This window comes from Aquila chrysaetos, chromosome 16 (assembly GCF_900496995.4).
Source record: "Aquila chrysaetos chrysaetos chromosome 16, bAquChr1.4, whole genome shotgun sequence".
NCBI lineage: Eukaryota > Metazoa > Chordata > Aves > Accipitriformes > Accipitridae > Aquila > Aquila chrysaetos.
In genome coordinates, this window is record NC_044019.1 from 8,094,230 (window position 1) to 8,113,376 (window position 19,147).

The 19,147-nt window shown below is 42.9% G+C and overlaps 2 protein-coding genes across 4 annotated transcripts in view; both read left to right on the forward strand.

The window, feature by feature from the left end:
- The first annotated feature begins 433 nt into the window (after positions 1–433).
- Positions 434–14,899, forward strand: STX12 (syntaxin 12). 3 transcript variants are annotated; one of them, XM_030039443.1, is made up of 10 exons: positions 434–510; positions 543–672; positions 4,068–4,137; positions 6,098–6,197; positions 8,056–8,193; positions 9,085–9,128; positions 11,035–11,140; positions 11,613–11,685; positions 11,852–11,934; positions 13,453–14,899. In XM_030039443.1, exons 2-10 carry the CDS (start codon positions 561–563, stop codon positions 13,543–13,545), a joined length of 819 nt encoding a protein of 272 aa, XP_029895303.1. In that variant the 5' UTR covers positions 434–510; positions 543–560; the 3' UTR covers positions 13,546–14,899. The 3 variants fall into 3 exon arrangements, with proteins under 3 accessions (XP_029895303.1, XP_040985176.1, XP_029895302.1); XM_041129242.1 differs by adding an exon at positions 1,814–1,906 and having other exon boundaries at positions 441–672; XM_030039442.2 differs by having other exon boundaries at positions 441–672.
- A 1,385-nt stretch (positions 14,900–16,284) lies between these two features.
- Positions 16,285–19,147, forward strand: part of PPP1R8 (protein phosphatase 1 regulatory subunit 8) — a 28,574-nt gene continuing 25,711 nt past the window's right edge. Inside the window, exon 1 of the mRNA XM_030039525.2 lies at positions 16,285–16,435. Within this exon, the coding sequence (XP_029895385.1) occupies positions 16,374–16,435 (62 nt within the window). The 5' untranslated portion in view covers positions 16,285–16,373. The remainder of the gene's footprint in view (positions 16,436–19,147) is intronic.

Consider the following 19,147-nt stretch of genomic DNA (forward strand, 5'->3'; position numbering starts at 1 on the left):
GCCTGAGACGTCGGCTACCATGTTTTGCGTTGCACTCACGCAAGCACAGGTTACGACCCAAACAGCCTCGCCTTTCCCCGCGCCTGCGGTGACACCTTCCCCCGCTTCCCCGGGGTGGCTTCTGGCATTCATTCGGCCGCAGGATGAGGCGGATCAGGACGCGGCCTGTTCTAACAAAAACGATCAGCTCCTCGACTCGGCTCCCCCGAAGCGGTACTGCGGGCCCTGGCAGGGACAGGGGCGGGGACGACCCTCCCTCACAGCGAGCAGACGGTGCCGGAGCTCGGCCCCAAGCCCTGCACCCACAGCCGCGGCTCCTCCTCAGCGGCCGGCCGGGCCTCGCGCCGGGCGCCCCGTTACCATGGCACCGGGCGGGCTCACCGGCCCTCGAGCGCGCAGGCGCCGGCGGCCGCGCCTCGCGCATATGCGGGCGCTCCGTCAGCAGCACCGGGCGGCGGCGCATGCGCGGAGGCTGGTGGGGCTCTGTCAGTTGGGCCCGGCGGAGCCGCGCTCCTTCCTTCCTTCCTTCCTTCCTTCCTTCCCTCCCTCACGCCCCGGCCATGTCGTACGGCCCGCTGGATCCCTACCGCCCCGGGGCGACGCCCCCGCCGCGGGACTTCGGCGGCATCATCCAGACATGCAGCACCAACGTGCAGCGCATCGCGCAGTACAGTGAGTGCGCCCGGGCCCGGGAGGGAAGGGGCGACCCGGCCCGGGCGGGCGGCGCCCCGTGGGGAGCGCGAAGCGCGGCGGCCGCCTCGCCGGCGGTGCGGGGGGGGTCCCTCCTCGGGGTCCCGCGGGAGCCGCCCCCCCACCCCGGGGCCGGCAGAGCCTCCGCCAGGGCGGTGCCGGGCGGACCGAGGGCCTCCCGGGGGTGGGGGCCTCGCCTCCCCCTGGCCGCGGACGCACGCCGGCCGGGAGCCGAGCTGCCTTCTCCGTGCGCTGTAATTAATAGCTTACATGCCGCCGCTGGCCTGGGCGAAATTCGTGCTCCTGTGGCTCTCGGTGCGGTGTTTATGTCGCTTTTGCCAGGCTGCGCTCTTCCCCAGCGGAGCCGAAACCCTCTGTCGCCCCTGGCAAGAGCCCGGCTTCTGGTTCGCTTTTAGGTGCCTTCAGTGAGGTGCTGAAGTGGAAGCAGGGAGCCAAAGGTTGTCACCCCGCCTTGCGCAGGGTGTCTGGGAGGAAGAAGCTGCTGTTGCAGAGATTTCTGAAGGCTGATGTTAACTTGCCTGTTTCCTCTTAACTGCGCTGGCAGAGTTCTGCAGGGAAGCGTTCTGCTGCTGAACAGATTGCCGTTAAATAAATGGTGTTGCAGTTTCTTGGTCATATGGTTGTTGTTAGAGAAAGTTAGTGGTATTGTAAGCTGGTCATTGAAATCCTAGTATTGATTGCTGAAATACTGCTTACTAAATGAGTTGCTTCCAAAAGAGTCTTTGATATAACCCCTTCCTAAGGATACAGCCTTTGCTAAAAAAGGCATTAATTGTCCAAGTAAGTACCCATGCAATTTTTTAAGGGGCAAGGTCAGTTGAACATGTTTGTTCCTCTGAAAGTTGGTGACTTCTCCAATTCAATTATACAAAGCTATTAATATTGCTGAAACTGCTTTGCTTTTGTTCAGTCATGTTCATTTCCTCATAGTATAGGCATGGCTGCTAGTTGAATTGCTTCTAAGTTCACCACATAGCACAGGTTGTCTGGGTTTGGTTTTTTCTTTTCTTTTCTTTTTTTTCCCCTTTATACCCCCCCCCTCCTTTCCATGGGACTTCTGTGAGCCTCCCCTTCTAAGTAGTTCAGCTTCTCTTTCTCACAGGACAAGCTTCCACTGTCTCATGACCAGCAGCCATCCTATCTCAGTGCACTGCCTATTTCAAATGAAACAAATAGCCTTACAGTTTTTATCAAGGTGGGTGGGAACACACAGAACATCTGACTTAACATTACGGTAATTAACTTTATTAGAAGTTTTATAAAAGCTTTCTGTTCAAGCCTAGGAGAAGAAGAGATATTGAAGCCTTAAGCCTGTCTTCATTTCTCCTTTCATTCCCTATAGGGAAAACAGCAGGCAAACAGTGGACACAGCTGACTATTATTCAGCCCTTTTGAGAAACTCTGTAGAGTTAGCATTTCACACAAAACGTACAGAATACTGGTGAGCTGAGCTGGCAAAACTGTTGCTTGCAAGACTGTTACATTATCTAAGCATCTAGAGCGGAGATTGAAATGTTTTAAGTAATCTTAAGTGGAAAATAGTCAGTATGTGGAAGGCTTTACGGCCTAAAATTGAAAGGGTTTGGAGACTGAAAGCTGTTGACTGAGGGGGCTCTCTGTGTTGATATGTGTACCCATTATCCAAAGAATAAAGAGCTCCAGCCCCTTCCTTTGGCCTCCCAGACACTTTGCTCTCATTTTGTGTAGACTCTCTGTGTTGCTCTTGGCTGAGATAAACTAAGCACAGCAAATTGCTGAACATGGCTCAGACCAGGGCAAAAAGCACATTGCCTGGCGTGGAAATGGGACTCGCACAAGAATTTCCCCCAGTGGAGAAGGAAAAATACATCACAGAGTATCTAGATGTTATAGCACAAATGCCATATGCAAAATCCTTGATATCTGCACACAGAGTATAGTCCGTGTGCCATTTGTCAGTTTAACTTGACTATGAACTTTTCTGAGCTTCCTGTGGCTGACAGAGCTGTGAAGCATGTGCAGTCTTGCTTGCTAGAAGCCATGTTCAGCTCAGCGTACAAGGAGTTGCTAAACAACTCCTCACTCTGTGAGCTAATAGAAGTCTAGAATTCTCAGGGAGAACACTCTTGCTGGATGCCAAAGCTAGAATACTTGCCTAATTACTGATTAAATCATGTTGCAGTCTTAGCTGAGCTGCCATTGTCATAAGCCATTGGACATCACTTTAAAAGAAGTGGCCATTGTAGGAATCTGATGTTTCTTCAGCAACACATTTAATCAACTGAAGTGGCTTCCTCCAGGCTGAAAGCAGAAGTTAGACCAGTAGGATGTCACTGAATTGGAAGTAGCTCTTGTTAAACTTATGGGGTATTTCAACTCAATTCAGCTGCCTATAGAACTATACTAAGTTGATCCTTCTTGGTCTTGCCTCTCTCAATGTTTGATGGGATAGCATATGATTTCATGATCAATTTGAGCCAATCCAACTTTGTGCTGCTGTCATAAGTGGTGTGCCCGGCATCTTTAGTAATGCTAAAAATTGTGCAGCTGCAGAATAAAGTGGATCAGCTTGTTGATCTGTCAAAAAAATAATCTTCTAAGGTAAAGGGAGTAGGGAGAGAAGATGGTACTTGGTTTCCAGGTAGGTTAATGGTTTGATATTTATTGTGTGGTTGCATGATCATCACTGCCTACACAAGGAAAATAGTGGAAGAACATGGGAGATGAGGGGAGAAAGAGGGCTAGAATATTTCTTCTTGCTACATCATGATTTCAAATTGATGCAAGCTACCCATGAAGTGCACCATTGCTATCTGCTGTTCTTGAAAGATTGCTTGTGCCAGTATTGCAAAAGGTTTGGGCTATCATGAGTAGAAAAATTCAGATTTTTTTTTTTTTAATTCACAGCAACCCTTGGCTTTTTCTTATTTTGTTTTTTTAAAAGAGTACTAATAATTTAAGTAACTTTAGAATATATAAAAGTGGCAACACAGCGTAGTAAAGTTGTTCTGCAGCAGTGATAGCCTGAAATACAGAACTAGCAAGCCTGGTAGACAAACAGCTATGTTAGTTGTTCTAAAAAGGCTGAGGAAGAGGAGTGCATGAGCTTTTAGCTCCACAGACTTGTCTTCAGAGTAGGTATGCCTCACTGTTGCTTTCTTACCTGAAAGTTAGTCTGTTAGGCTAGATGATGTCTAAATGGGAATGTTTAAAATACACTTTGCATTTAAAGCAAAGAATGTAAGTCTTGTCTTACCAGCTTAAGTCAAACATTGAGAGAAATCTTCTGGGGGAAAGCTAGAAGAATATATTCAAGAAGGAATAAAATACCCTGGAACTTGTCTTATTAATGCATCTTGTGATCTCTTTATCTTCAGCTGCTCAAATAAAGAATTTGATGAGCCAGCTGGGAACCAAGCAGGATTCCAGCAAGCTTCAGGAGAACTTGTAAGTATTAAATGAGCTAATATTTATATAGGTTCTCTTTCATTTCTGTCTGTACTCTTAGAGGAACTGGGTTACTTGTTACTTGCTTTGGGGAGATGCTTTATTAGATAAATTTAATACAGTCCTACAAACCAAAAATGACTAGCTGCCTTAAGTAGTTTACTGGATGAATTAAGGTATTTCTGCAGGACTCTGGAGAAGCCATTCAAAACTGCTGGATAGGAATGGTTGGAAATGGTATAGTTTATTTCAAAAGAGTAGTGATACATCAGCCATGCATTAGCTGTACTCTGAGGACTAGCCATAGTAGCCTCACTTGTGGTTTAGAAGAAATGAATGCTGTACCAGGTACTTGGTCCTCACATAAGAGCAATAAGGAAAAACAGCAAGGAAGACCCATAATTGATGAAGAAGTAGCTTGTAGTACAGATGGATTTAGGCACTAGAAAGATTAGCAATCTTATATGGCAGCCAAAATGACACGTGTAATTTCAGAAGAATAGTATGCCAGTGGGGAACAATATAGAAGACATTTAAACAGGCATAGTCCAAACCAACTCCTAGAGAGACTGAACAGGGAGTTTGTATGTCTGTGTGTCTTCTACAAACTTGTAAAGCATAAATAGCAAATTATAAGAAGAATAATTTCTGGAGTCATAAAAGAAAACTTGAAAGTAAGTTCTTCTATTATCTCTTCATGTGACTGTACCTTGAATCTCAGAATATGCAACTTCCCCATTTTTTATAATAGTTGATTTTTGGCTAAGTTCATAACTTGTGGTGATAGCTACATATACTACATTTGAAGGATGAAATCAGAGCCCAGTTGGGAGAGAAGGGAATTTGTTTGCTTGAGCTGCTCAGTTGACTTGACCTGTATTTAATTGGTAGATTAAAGAACTAATCACTGGTGACCAAACAAATGTGTCTCCATTTAATTTCATTGTAGAAATGGTCCTCCTCTTCAAGGTGAGAGTGGTTGCACTCCACAAATTGTCAGCTGCCATTCAAATTTAATAGAAGAATGCATGGGTGGTTTATTCAGCTCACATATTGCAGTTCAACTTATACAATAATGCAGGCTGAATAGTTTGATTTGTGTATCTATTGGGCAGAATAGGTGACTTTCATTTAAGCATCTTGTATCCACTGAATGCCAAAAAAGTAATGGTTTAGTATTTTGTGTCTTCCTGGTTTACCGTATCAGTTTTTGTGCATATGGCTGCAAAATAAAACTTGCAGTTCTGTTCTCTGTGAAGCACTAGCATTCTTTCTAATAAACTGCATCTTTGATGTACAAGGTGATGTCTTTACATTAAGCTCAGTGTAACTAATGTCTTTCTGTATTGTGGTACTAATGAAGGTGCTGCTGCACTTGATCCTTTGCAACAATAGCTTTGAGTTGCAACGTTGTTGGAAAACATAAAAACTCAAGGGAAAGCCGTGCATTTCCCAAAGTAGAAGCTGGATCATTCCTCTCTGACCACAAATTTTCACAAAAATGTAAGAATTTAATCTCTCTGAGTCTCTGTACTTTTATCAAATGTACATTTAACCAATGGAGTTGGCAGTTGTCAAGTGAACAATTAGTTACCAATCGGTACCCCAAGGAATTTGCCCTAAAAGAGTGATTATGTTCACTGAATAAAGCGCTCTCTCCCTTGAATTTCTCTCTCTTATGCCACTGGAGAAAAATATCTTTTTAAAACTACTGAATTATACTTGTTAGCAGGCAGCACAGAACTTCTTTGAATCTTTTTTTTTTTAAACATAGTCCTGAGTCAAGTTGATGGTAAAAGCTAAAAATACATCTCTGTTCCATTAGGGTAAAAAAAAAAAAGCCACCGTACAGATATGTGATCTCAGAACCCCTACTTAGTCATTATTTTGGAAACTGAAATGCTCTGAGACTGCTTTTTATGTAGAAGCTTGTGTAACTGCTTTTGAACTTTTATTTCAGACAACAGCTACAGCATTCTGCAAACCGCCTTGCCAAAGAGACCAATGAATATCTAAAGGAGTTGGGGTCTCTACCACTTCCTCTATCTGCTTCTGAACAGGTAGGCACACAGAATTTTTCTGGTTGTATTTCTAAATCACTCATTTCATGAAACTAGCTTAGACCACAACCTCACAAAGCTTGAATTGGCACAGCAGAAGACAGCAGCCTTTTGCAATGAAGAATGTTGCTGAAGTACAGAACACATTAAACTGGCTACATCCCGGCTGCTTGTGTGGCACTGGGAAAACAATGTTCCCCCGTGGCAAATAGATATAAAACTTACTCGTGTGAGATAAGAAGCCCTAAATGTTTGGGGATAGCTGAGGATGCAATTCTGTTTTTCCGAGTAAACTTCTGAAAAATAATATTGTTTACAAAGTGCCTGGTAATGCGAGGCAGTGTTTTAGGATAAGAACTCATAGCAAACTGCATGTCAGTATGAAATGTGATCATGCCAAAAAGCTTTCCCTTACATGTGATTTATTAGCCAGGGGGGAAGCTGACTCACCTTGCTCATATTTGAATAAAGCAAAACATAGTGAGGCAATGACTTTGTCTTGCCAAATAGTCCTTTGAGTTCCCCTGCCCTATGGGAAAGGGAAACAACAGTCCTCTGCTGTTTCTTGCACTACTTTAAATCACTACCACAATATTGATACATCTGCTTTTGTGATACTGTTGTGAGATGATTGTGGATATGGGTCAGCAGATGTTGTCTTAGTCTAATTCTGTATTTAAAGGTTTATGTGCCAGTTGTAAGCATGGCCACATTTTTCCTGTTTGTTCAGCAAATATTTTTCAGTTAATCTCCCTCTGGTGAACAAAATCCTGTCATGTGCATCTTGCTGAATGCAGCAGCGACTTTTGAAGCCTAGTGAAGTCTATTGGAGCAGTCCAATCAAAATCTGCAGGAGCTGACATCAACACACTGAGGATCTCCTCTGACAGAAGGGTTGTTGCTTCCAGATGGCTCAAATGGAAGCTGTAGTGTATTATGAGGCTGCTGTAGTGGCTTATTATAGAAAAAATTAATTGAAAATATTTATTTCCTTGAAATGGCTATTGAATTGATAGAAACTTGTTGAAGGATTGCAATACTGGAAAGCCTGCAATTTGAGACAGCTGTTGGGAATCTCTCTAATGGAAAACATAAGAACTGACCAGAGTATTGAGTGTCCTTGGGACAAGCTTTTTCACAACTTCGTTTCCCATAACTGAGATGTCGCAACACCCAAAGGAGATGGTCTGTGGAGGCTAAATAAGTTGAGACTGTAAAATGAGGATGAAAAGGAATATTACAACTAATGTATTTGGAGAAAAGAAAAACTGAAATGTTTATCGGGACTAAGGATATTCTCTGATCAAATAACAGCAAGCTTGTAGTGTGGTACAGCTGGGAGAGACAGCCTGTGAAACTGGGGTAATGGGTGTTGTCATTAGTTCTGGAAGTGTGGGGCTTCCTGTATTTGTAAGAGAGTGAAGGGCGTTGTCTTATCAGGACAAGAGAAAGTTAAGTACTACCAGGTTGGCTAAGTAGAGGAATGGAGGGTAAAGGCATTGTAGGTATCCAAAAGGCATATCATTAAATATGGTAGATTACTGGAATGTGATTTGAATAAAAGTAATCATGTAGAAGTCCTCTCTACTTCAGACTTAAAACTAGATTGAAATTAGAGAATCTTATTGCACAAAACCGTTCTGCAATAGGCAAGGTGTACAGCATTTTTTACAACAAATTAAAATATGGTGGGCTTTTTGTTCTCTCCAGTGTCCCAGAATGCTGGAACCAAAAGGTTACTTGAATGCCAGCATTCATTGTTGTTGTTATTATGATGATGGGGTTTTTTTAAGAGTCTGATAGTTACATTATCATGAATGGGAATATCTGAACACTTGTTTTTGTTTCATTTCTTTAGCGCCAACAGAGGCTTCAGAAAGAACGTTTAATGAATGACTTCTCCATGGCCTTAAATAACTTCCAGGCAATACAGAGGCGAGTGTCAGAGAAGGAAAAAGAGACTGTAGCAAGGGCGAGAGCTGGCTCCCGTATCTCTGTAAGTATTTATAGGAATTTTGTATTGATATAGCGAACTACAAGTCTTTTGAGAGTTCTTGTACTTACCTGCCAACTTCATAGCTGTCTACTGACATGTTACTGAGTGCAGATGAGGCCTCGGTGCATTAGTTTTGTCATTCCAGATGTTGTAAGTAGGCACTCATTTCAGTGTGTTGTCATTGTTAGTAGAGGAGGGGAGGAATCCTGGTAGTTGCAAATGTTGTGGAGGATGAGATGGGGAGTCCAAGTATAGTTAATAGCAAAGTATTGCAGGCTGCTTGTTGCTTGACGTCAGCCCTAGACTAGAAAATGTAAGAGGTCAGTTGGAAGCTTATCACACCTTAAATTATATCTTAAATCTCACACTATGTTTCTTTATTTTCTTATAGCTTCTGTCCTGCTAATATCTCCAATGTACGTTCAAACCTTCTAGCTATTATGTTTTGACAAACCCCTGTGGCTACTAAGAATTCATAATAAAAAAAGCCAGTGAAAGCATTTTCCTCCCCTTGCCTTGGGGTTTTGTGTTAAGTATGCATTCTTAATTTCTACAAGGAAATGCATTTATCCATTGGATTATGATCTAAATTTTTTGCTACATGTTGAGAAAGGAAGTGACAAATGACAGCTGATCTGAGTAAACAGCCTAGCTGCTTTTGATTGCTCAGTTGCCTCTGATTTGCAGAGACAATCTGAATCTGAAAATTAATCTAAAGATGAATCTAAATCTAACCTTAATTAACCTAAGTAAGATCTGAATGTTGAAGTGATAGTGGCATTCTCAAAGAACTCTTTGGACAGTATATGCCTTTGTCTTCAAGATACTCCTGTTGATTTTGAGAGTGGTCCTGGTAGTCTGCAAGACTAATAACTCATTTATCTCTTCCAGGCTGATGAGCGGTTCAGAGAAGAACAGCTTGTTTCATTTGATAGGTAACAGCTTCTGGTACTCTTGATGGTTTACTTTTAACTACACATAACTGAAGTTTTTGTGGTGAGATATGTTATTGTAACTTGGGCAAGGCTCTACTAGCTGAATGCAAAGCAGAAAGATCTGAAATGCAATTATTACAGTACTTGTAATATACAATGTAAAAAATTAACTGCATATGACAGTATTTTATCCTCCTTAAACATAGATTGTGTGATTGCTGCACTGAGGGGAGTAGTAGAGACCCTAGTATGTGGCAGTTGGAAGCTCCTGGTTTTCTGGACTGTGAGCACAAGATTACCAGACAGGATTTCTGTCACTGTGACTCGTTCCACAAAGAGCTGTATATTTATTTCATGGGTTTGGGTATTCTCTAGCAGCCTAGTTGGAGCTATTACAGAGTAGTGGATGAGGCTGCCTTAAATTCAGAAGTCCTGGATACTATGCACTGGCAAATTAATACTAGAATATGCACAAGAAGACGGCATTACTGTCACCTGTCAGATAGTTGCATAGTCGATGGGTTTGTAAAATGTTATATCAGCTCTACAGTGTGGTAAAGAGAACTCAAGACACTCCATATCTGCGATTACTGTGTCAGTTTCTGCTGTATGTATGTTTGAGAAAACTGGGACGAAATATGTTGGCCCTATCTGTATAAATCCTTTAACTTTCTAAATCAAGAGACCTAGCTTACATGTCTTGTCTATACATCTTCCGTCTGCAAGCAGCATTTCATCTGATCAGCTGCTTGGTGTGCATCCCCTTCATTAGCCCTGTGCTTTCACATCCTGAGTCAGGAGTGAAAACCCCAGGTTGTTCAGTTATACAGATGGTGTGATGAGTTTGAAGGCCTTGCATACTAAAGCAGGGGGAACCAGACAGGTACCTGTTCATGCACAAGCTCTTAGCTCCGTGAGAGATAGTGGCATGCAGCAGCTGCTCCACATTCAAAGTCATTCTTGTGTGCTACATGTCAGAAACTTCTGCATTAAATATCTGAAAACCCTGCTGTCATCTCAGAGCTGAATTGCTGGAATGGTCAGCTGTCTCTGACCTAGTCATGTAGTTTGTCTTCATTTCTTTTGGCATTTTGAGACTTTAAAACTTACTGTTTAGTGTTGTATACCTAACACTGGAATGTTACAGTGCTTTCCAGCACAGTTCTCTGTGTTGAGAAGAGGGAGATGTTGCCCTTGAAGAACTTTCTATGCTGAACATACACATGGCCTTTATTATAGGTGCAGCCTTCACTATAATTGGTGTAACTTGTGCAGCAGTTACAAAGTACCAGCTCATCAGGAGAGAGGTAGACTGGGATGCAGAGTTACTTGGTTTTAACATCTCTTTTTGTGTGTGATTTAATTTGAAGTTCTTACTAGACTAATAAAATACTAAAACAATTATCTCCAAATGCCAAATAGAAAGTGAGAATCTTTGAATCAAGATGCTTGTCAGGTGTTCTTTTGTTCTGATAATGTTGTGCTTGCAGGCTACTCTCTATCAAAACTTTCACCCTGATTTCTCCCTTTTGGGGGATAGTGAGAGGGAAGGAAGGTACAGGTATCAAAAAAAAAAAAAAAAAAAAAAAAAGCAGAACTGAAATAAAGTTTCTTCTATAATGCTATAGATAACTGACACATCCTAGAAGAGAGTATTCTATACATGTAACTCCTTTCCAGTTTCTTCACTTTTCCTGATCTGTCCCTTTTTTTTTCCCAATTGTTCCAATTTGTAACCGCTGTCACAAATCAGTCCTGTCTCTGTATACAGTTGCAGGGCCAGGAACCTAGCGGTTGTTCTGTAGGAAACTCTTCAACTTTAACTCACTGGTGCTTTGCTATAAATGGAGTGTGGAGGTACCTATACTCAGAGAAGGAGTCATACTTTCTTTCCATCTCTTTCCAGTGGTGAAGATTGGAATCAAATGCAATCTCAGGAAGAAGATGTGGCAATAACTGAACAGGACCTTGAACTCATTAAAGAAAGAGAAACAGCAATCAGGCAATTAGAGGTGACCAGTAGATCCTGCACAGTTAACAGTATTGGGAGATAAACCAAAGAAGTCGTGCAATGCTAACTAATGGGATGGGCTGAGGAGATCTGAAGGTGGAGGAACAGAGTTCCTTGTAGAGAGGATTGATGCCAAGATAATCTCCCTGCTCCTGTTGAAGGAGACTAGGTATTATTTTCCTTTGGTATTGACTGGTGGTCCTTCAGAGATGGTAGGAGCAACTCATGATACAATGTTCATCTCAATTCCATACTGTGCTAGTTGCTAGTGTGATGAAACAAATATTTGGTAGTAGGAATATTGTAGGCTCCTGTGTTAATCCCAAATTTCATAGACGGTAGCATCAAGTCACCAGACAGTGAATGACTATCTATTCTGACACTTTGAGCAATGGTCAGAAGAGGTACTAAGAACAAGGATTAGAAAAATTGTAACCAATGTTTGTTATAACTTGTTAAACTGTTGTCTTCAGGCAGACATTTTGGATGTCAATCAGATATTTAAGGATTTAGCCATGATGATTCATGACCAGGGAGATATGATTGGTAAGTGTGTTTGTATAACAGGAAGTTTCTTCTTAGTTCAATTACATGTTTTGCCTGCATAGATTAAATTTTCCAGTATTTTGTATAAAAAGTATTGTATTTCTGATTTTTTTTAACCACTGAAGCTCTGAAATATTTTACAATGAGTTCTCTTATTTTTCCATAGATAGCATAGAGGCAAATGTGGAAAGTGCAGAAGTCCATGTGGAAAGAGCCAGTGAGCAGTTACAGAGAGCTGCCTATTATCAGGTAAATTCTGTATGCTTGCATTATTGTCAACATACAGTTGAGCAATAATGGAACAGGCATAACAAGACACATACAGAGGACTGTAGCACACCAAACAAGTTATTAAAAACAGCTTGTGCAAGCTGACACTCACTCAGAATTGTGCTGCAAAGAGTAGATAAAGCAGCAGTGTTTTTGACTTGAGTGAAAAACATAGTATTGAAATTAGCCTTCTACTTCAGAGGATATAGAGTCAGTCTGTTTTTTCACATAGGTGTGCTCAGCAAGTTTAAGTGTTTAGTTGTCTTTGCTGTTCTCAGGAGTTAGTAGAACAGTTAAACAAGAACAAATTCTCATGTTTTATCCATCTTGTAAACATATTAGCCAAGACACTGAAGTGCGAAAATCCTTGCCCAGACTCGGGAAACTGCTGCAAATCCCGTCACTGGAACCCTTCTAACTGCTGAGTTTCTATCCTGTAGTCTGTCCTCCCTCTCCCATCAAATCTCTTGCAGTGGTTCTCACTGCTACTTAAATCTCCTTTGTGTATCATACTCAATGTTTTCTGTAGCTTCCTTTCATCATTATTGTCTCTGTAGGTCCAGGTTCTGTGAAGGAATAAGGGTTCTGCTTCAGTCAGTCCTATACAGAGTTTTGCTGCTGGGACTTCAGGCTTCCACAGAAGATAACAGCTTGAAAGAGTCCAATTTTTTAAGTTGGGAGGTACTAGAAGGCAATAAAACTCCAGTGCTATTTAGCACAAGGGAGGGAAAGTAGCTTTTACCATCTGGCAGTATTTAGTAGTATTCTCTCTCTCTCCATGGTTTCCTTTACAAAGTTTTGACATCTAAGTTTGGGAGCTATTGGACATGTATTGGATGTGGTTTTCTGGATGGAGAAGGAAGTGGTTATATATAACTATCCTCAAATCCTTAGATACCAAGTTAAAAATATTTGGTGTATATGGACAGACTTTAGTTTCCTATGATGAATAAAGTGATCAAAGCTGTAAAATCCAAGTACAGTAAATATATATTAAATCATTTAAACTGTAGAAATGCAGTGCTATTTCCAAACCAAACCCAAGTGGCCAAGGGGAGATTGTATCAGAGAACTGCTTAGCAGTTTTATTAGTCTTACCTGGAAAATCTAAATAGCTAGAGATGTTTGGCTTTCCTTTGAAGCCATGGTGTTGTCAGTTAGGATGAAAAGCATGTGGTAGGTGTTGTCAAGTTCTCCTTTTGCAGCCAACTTGAAGTAAAGCTTGCATTTTCCTTCAGAGAAGCAAAACTTTTCATATTTTGACTGAACTGCATCTCTTAGACCACTGTGCTCCTAAAACTAAAAACATTTATCTGTAGGATCATGCAGTTTAAGGAACATGTAAAAGTGTTCTGACTACACTGGTTACTTCTCTTGAATAAGTATGAGTATCAAGTGCTCTAGTTTGCAAAGTTAATGTCGCTAACTGGTAGACTTGCTTTTTCTTCTTGTCATCTGTTCCTGGTGTCAGTGGCTTTTTTTTTCTTCTTTTATTAGAAGAAATCCCGTAAGAAGATCTGTATCCTGACTCTTGGTCTTGCTGTGGCTTCTATAATCATAGGATTCATTATCTGGCAGACAGCAAAATGAAAGTTTCACATGGAACCTAGTCTCATTGCTGAGATTTTCTTCCCTCAGAGCGAACAGGCTGACTAGTCTTGGAAATGAATTGACCATCCTGAGAGAGCACAAGCTGGAACTACTTCTAGTAATAGATATTAGCAACTAATGTGCAGATAACTAGTATTTGGAATTAGTGAACCATGGAGACAGTATTTATCAGTTTATATTTTTATGTAACTAAAATCTTGTGATTTTGCTTTCTGTAATGTATTTATTCCCTGTCCCAACTGTATGCTGAAGTGTGATCAATAATTGGAGATGTCTTGTTTTTGACAAGTGGCACAACTTTAACATTTTATATGTATAAGTAACTTTGTTGGAGTGGAATAAGAATGACATTCAAAGAGGGCACAACACCAATTCACATTACCTTAATGCAGCAGTTTCTAAAGTCTCCAGTATCTGCCCCATGGTTTTATTAGTCTCCAAGTGGCTGTGGTTCTAGATTCTCTTGAAGAGAAAGATGATGTTACAGATTGAAAGGCAAGGAGAAGTACGTATGGATGATAGTTGGAACCACTGCGTGCTGGTCAGTTTAGCCTTGAGACTCGTGACTGTGTAGTTTAATTTTCTGAGAGTGGTTGGGGTGGTTCTTTTCCAAAATGCATCATTTGAGGACAGGATGTTCTTTGACTTACAATCTAACAATACAACTTCCTTAGAGAAACTAGCTGGTGGCTTATTATTGGACAAATAAATATCTTCCAATGCTGACTTTCAAGCACTAGAAATACAATGTTTAGCTGCTTGCTCCTAATTGTTTTTAGAAGCTTCTAGGGAGAAAATCACACAAAAATGAGGAATTGGGCACCTAAGTTTACAAGCTAGCAAGATAGATGAGTATTAGCAGAAATCTTGCTTCCGAAGTAGTACTCTTAAAGCTCACTTGTAGTGTATCAGTAAATATTACGTGTGGCTTGTGAACATCTGGTATTTTCTATACTTTATGAAACAAAGTACAGAAACTGAGTGAGTCAAGTGCTAGGTTTTTCAGGCTGAGGATATGTATGCAAATGAAAAAGATTGCTGGTTCCAACTGTCTTGCTAGTAGAGCTGGACAGAATGTAGCAGCCACTCCCTGCTTCGATGTAGCTCTGAACTGAAATGCACTGAGGGAACAGTGATCTGTCCAAAGCCCAATGGAGTGTGGTAAATGCAGCATACTGACCCATTTTGTATTTAATCCTTATTCCATGTCTCCTGTATAATAAAGTAAATGTGAAAGCTGGGAAGGGAGGGTGTTCTCCCAATTGCACAGTGGTTTGCACTATTGCGCCATCATTCCATCTAATAACCATCAATAAACACTTTTAAAAGCCTATGTCAGAGCTTCTTTCTCTTGCAGTTTAGACATTGGCATAGGTATGTTTGCAGTTCCCTCTGTAAGCAGGGTAGAAGACTTTGTATCAGCAACAGCAGTGTTTCCTCAAGCTTTAGTTCTGTGGTCCCTGATTAAGAATGGAACTAACTGGAAACACTGAATTACTTTCATGTGGACATACACAAAACTCCTCTACAGAGCCCTGTACAATAGCTGATCACAGAAAAATTAATCTGATGCCTCAGAACAGTGTTGGGTCAGCTTTGACTATATGCCCGTTTCTGAAGCCTTTGCTGAGCCTGTAAAATCTGACTTGAAAGCAAGGGAACTGTGTGTTGTTCTGCTCCTTATTTAAAATATTCCTTCTGAATGGTAGAGCCTGCTGCTTTGTGCACTGCCTGCTGCAGGGGGAGAATCCTTTGGATGTCGTGCCTCCATCTGAAAATGAAAGCACTTACCTCCTTGCCATGCTTAAAAGGGAGCCTGGGTGCTTTATTTGTAGGATAATAGCCTGTTTTAGTGCTCTGGAAACTGGAATTGAGGACACCAGTCCAGCTTGCTGACCTCAGGACTGCTGTAATTTCTTGACTCCTTTTTCCTCTTTCTTTGCATCATTGAACTTAGCAGTGGAACTGCTGCAGCAACTATTTTTAACAGCAGTCTTGACTAATGTTCCTTAGTATGAAAAATCACCATCAGAAACTCTCATCGCTGTTGCTGCAGCACTCTGGCACTAAGCGTTCCTGGCTGTCAGATGTGTTTTCTACTGCTCTGAGAGTTGCTGGAAACTTATTCTGGGAAGTCTGGCACTCGCCATGAGAGCCAGCAAAGGGATAAGCTTGTCGTGGTAGCTATCCCTGCCCTGCTCAGGGGTGCGAGAGCCTCTGAGCAACAGCTTTTAGGGGACCTGTGGCTCACTGGGATGATTCTGGCAAAATGTGGTTTTTCCCTCACAGGAGCTCAGGTACCTGTACGTGTAACAAAGAGCAGGACCCCTGTTACCCGCCATTTAACTGCTTTTCTGTCTGCTGTTCAGTGGAAAGTTGAGGCGCTGAAACACGTGCTAAAAGGGGGTTTTGAAAACCTGCTACAGGAGGGCTCGATCCGGGCTGTTCCCCTGGTGTTCGACTTCTCCCCGGCCCCCCGCCCCCGTCACCCCCTTCCTCCTCCCGCAGCAGCGAGGGGGGCGGCCGCCAGCTGCGACCGAGAAGGCGCGTCGGTGGACGGGGCCGGCGGGCACAGGGAGGCAGCGACGGGAGCCGGCGCGGCTCCCCGAGGAGGAGCAGCGAGGGGAGCCGGGACCTGCCTCCGAGCCGAGACCTGCCTCCGAGCCGCCACCAGGCCGCTGGGCCCAGCCCCGGGCGGCGGAGCCCCGCCCCGCCGGCGCCGCGCGGGGCACGCTGGGATCGCCTCCCGCGCCGGTCCTCCAGCTTCCCATCCTGCCCTCGGCCCGCCTGAATGGGGCAGATGCAAGATGGCGGCGAACGCGAACGCCGCCGGTGGCGGCGGCCTCTCGCTCTTCGAGTGCCCTAGCTGGTGAGCGGGCGGGCGGGGGGGCGGGCCGGGGCTGCGGCCGCTCCGCCGGGCCGCTCGCCTCTGGGGGTGCCGCGGGCCTCCCGCGGGTCTGCGGCGGAGCGCGGGTGCCCGCCGGGCCGGGCTGGGCCGGGGGAGTGGCGCCGGGCCGCGGGGCCGGGCTGGGGGAGCGTGGGGCGGGAAGGGCCGTGGGGCTGAGGGCCGCCTGGCCGGGCCTGCGCTCCCTGACACCGCGGAGGGGATGGCTGGCAGCTGCGGCGGCGCTGGGCCCGCCGGGGGTCCAGGCTCGGGAGCGCAGCGCTGCGGGCGCATCCATCGGCAGCGACGGCCTGCGGGCTGCCTCGGCTTCACGGCGAAGTGCGGCGCCGGCTGGAGATTCGGATGCTTCCCGGAGATGCTGTGTCTCTGCCCAACAGCTTAAACAGAATACGTGGTGCAGTACAGATTAAATCTTCTGCTCAAGTTTCTTATTCGTTACAAGAAATCTATCAGCTTGAAACTAGCCTGCGTTTTTTTCTTATCCTGAGTTAAGAAGTCAGGGCAAAGTGATGTGTTGGAGAAGCAGTATCAGGACCATGAATATGGCTGGGTTTAGAATTGTAGAAAAGTCTGTGTTGGAAGGAGTCTCTGGAAATCATCTGGTCCAACCTTCTGTTGAAAGCAGGGCCTTAGATTAGGTTACATGGGGCCCTGTTTCATTTGCTTTGATTTTTTTGATACATTGCTACATAGATCTTTGCTGTACCCTCGTCTCTGCGTGCCAGAACATTGATTATTGAGGGGATATGTGCAGTTATATTTTAAATCACTTAGAAAATGACAGTGTTACAGCTGAAGAGTCAAGCACTTGTATATTGGTATGAGCTAGCAATGCATGTGCATGCATGATTGCAGTCTTTAATTGCATAGTCATCTGGTTTTTACTACAGGTCCCCTACCTTTCAGTGCTTTGATGATAGTGCTCAGTGAATGGATGCTTAGTGAATATGCTTTTTAATTTTGACCTGTTTTATAAGTTCCTGCTTTAGTTAGTAAAAACATTTAACCCTCTCGTGGAAAAGAATTGCTCATGTATTTTATTATTTTATTTGTGCTGAACCTATGCAGTAACAAACATCTGTATGAGGCAAGGTGGTGCTCCATAAAATGATGATGTGATAGAGTAGATAAAGCAAAAAATTATTCAGTGTTAGTACTTTCTGGATGTTCAACGTGAAATTTGAAATATCATATCTTTAATTTTTTTTTAGTGCTTTTATTCAGCAGTGCTCACAACTAGTGTTATATTCAGTGGTAAATTTGAATGACTTCTGCCTTTGAAAGCTATAGATTGAACAGCTGGAGAAGTATAACTTGTGAAATCCTTAGTTCCAGTAACTTGCATGCTATTGCAGAAGAATTCCTAAATAAATACCATCTGGAGGGGAGGACTGTAACAACTATAACCGTGAGGGCCTCTTCAGCTACATACTTTCTGGCTTCTGCTACAAACAGGTCAGGGTCTCACAGACAGCGAGCTTTCTTCTCTGTGCTGACCTGATTTGGTTTTGAAGCACAATCTGTTGTGCTGAACCATAGAGAAATGAGGTGGAAGGGGCGTCAGGGAGATGATCCAAGCCAGGGTTTCACATCCGCGAGGAAGGGGGTCATGTTCAGGTGCCAGGGCCTGTTTCATTCTGACATTTCTAAGAGTTTTGATAATTTGCTTTTTGCAACCTGAATGTCCTTTTACTCTAATGTTCTAAAATCCTTCTCGGGTAAAACAAGGCTCGTATATGGACTCTATCCTTATAGCATTTTAAGGAAGCTCTTTATTTTCCTTTGTATCTCTATTGTACATATGCACATTGTAATATTTTAGAGACTGGATTTGGGCAAGCTGTTTGTTTATACTGGTATAGTGAAAGGCGTGCCTGATACAGTTTGATCTTAGTCAAATTGTCATGTGTAGATGTGGCAATTAATATTACTGAAAGATTCGTTTTAGTGTGGAAAAACTTAACATTTTTCTTTAACACTCCTTTTGAAACAGGTAAGCTGTTGTTTCATAAGTGTAAAAAAAAAAAAAAACAAAAAAACAAAAAAAACAACAAAAAAATCCCAACAACCAAAAAACAACTGTAGCACAAAGCCAATACAGATAGCCTATTCTGCTGAATAAGCAACTGAAAATAGGAAGTATTAGGTAGTTATGGCTGGTGGCATTCCACTGCCTCATCCAGTAGGAGGGAGGAGCTCTTCTACCAGGTGGATTTATTTACTTCTGGTTTATTTTTCTAGTCTGCAAAAAAAGTAGAATATATTTCATGGTAAAACTTTACATGACTTCCACTGGCATCTACTGAATTACAGATTCTAGCTCACAGTGTTAAAGTATTTATTTCTTTCAGAGCAAACCAAAGAGCACACAGTTATGATATTGAATAAGTGATGGGTCTTTCACAGGTAGGATTCTCCAGAGTGAAAATGGTTTGCAGTAGCAGGCTTGGACCAATAGTATTGTTATCTGAAGCTCTGACTACCAGAAAGTCTCAGTGTAAACATATCCTGCAGGATCCTTGATGTCTTACACAAGCACTGAAAAGTCTTCTGTATAGGTAGCAATGTAGATCTTTGTAGGGAGAGCTTTGGGTGGCCAAAAAACATGGAGTTGCAGAGAGTCTTCATGGTCAGCAGCAGCTTCTTCTGTAGTGAATTATCTTCAGTCTCATCAAC

Coding starts and splice junctions, on each gene's coding strand:
- STX12 (XM_030039442.2), top strand. CDS start 462: ATGCGCGGAGGCTGGTGGGGCTCTGTCAGTTGGGCCCGGCGGAGCCGC. Junction 6,198..8,055: donor CTCTATCTGCTTCTGAACAG/GTAGGCACACAG, acceptor TCATTTCTTTAG/CGCCAACAGAGGCTTCAGAA. Junction 11,686..11,851: donor TGACCAGGGAGATATGATTG/GTAAGTGTGTTT, acceptor ATTTTTCCATAG/ATAGCATAGAGGCAAATGTG.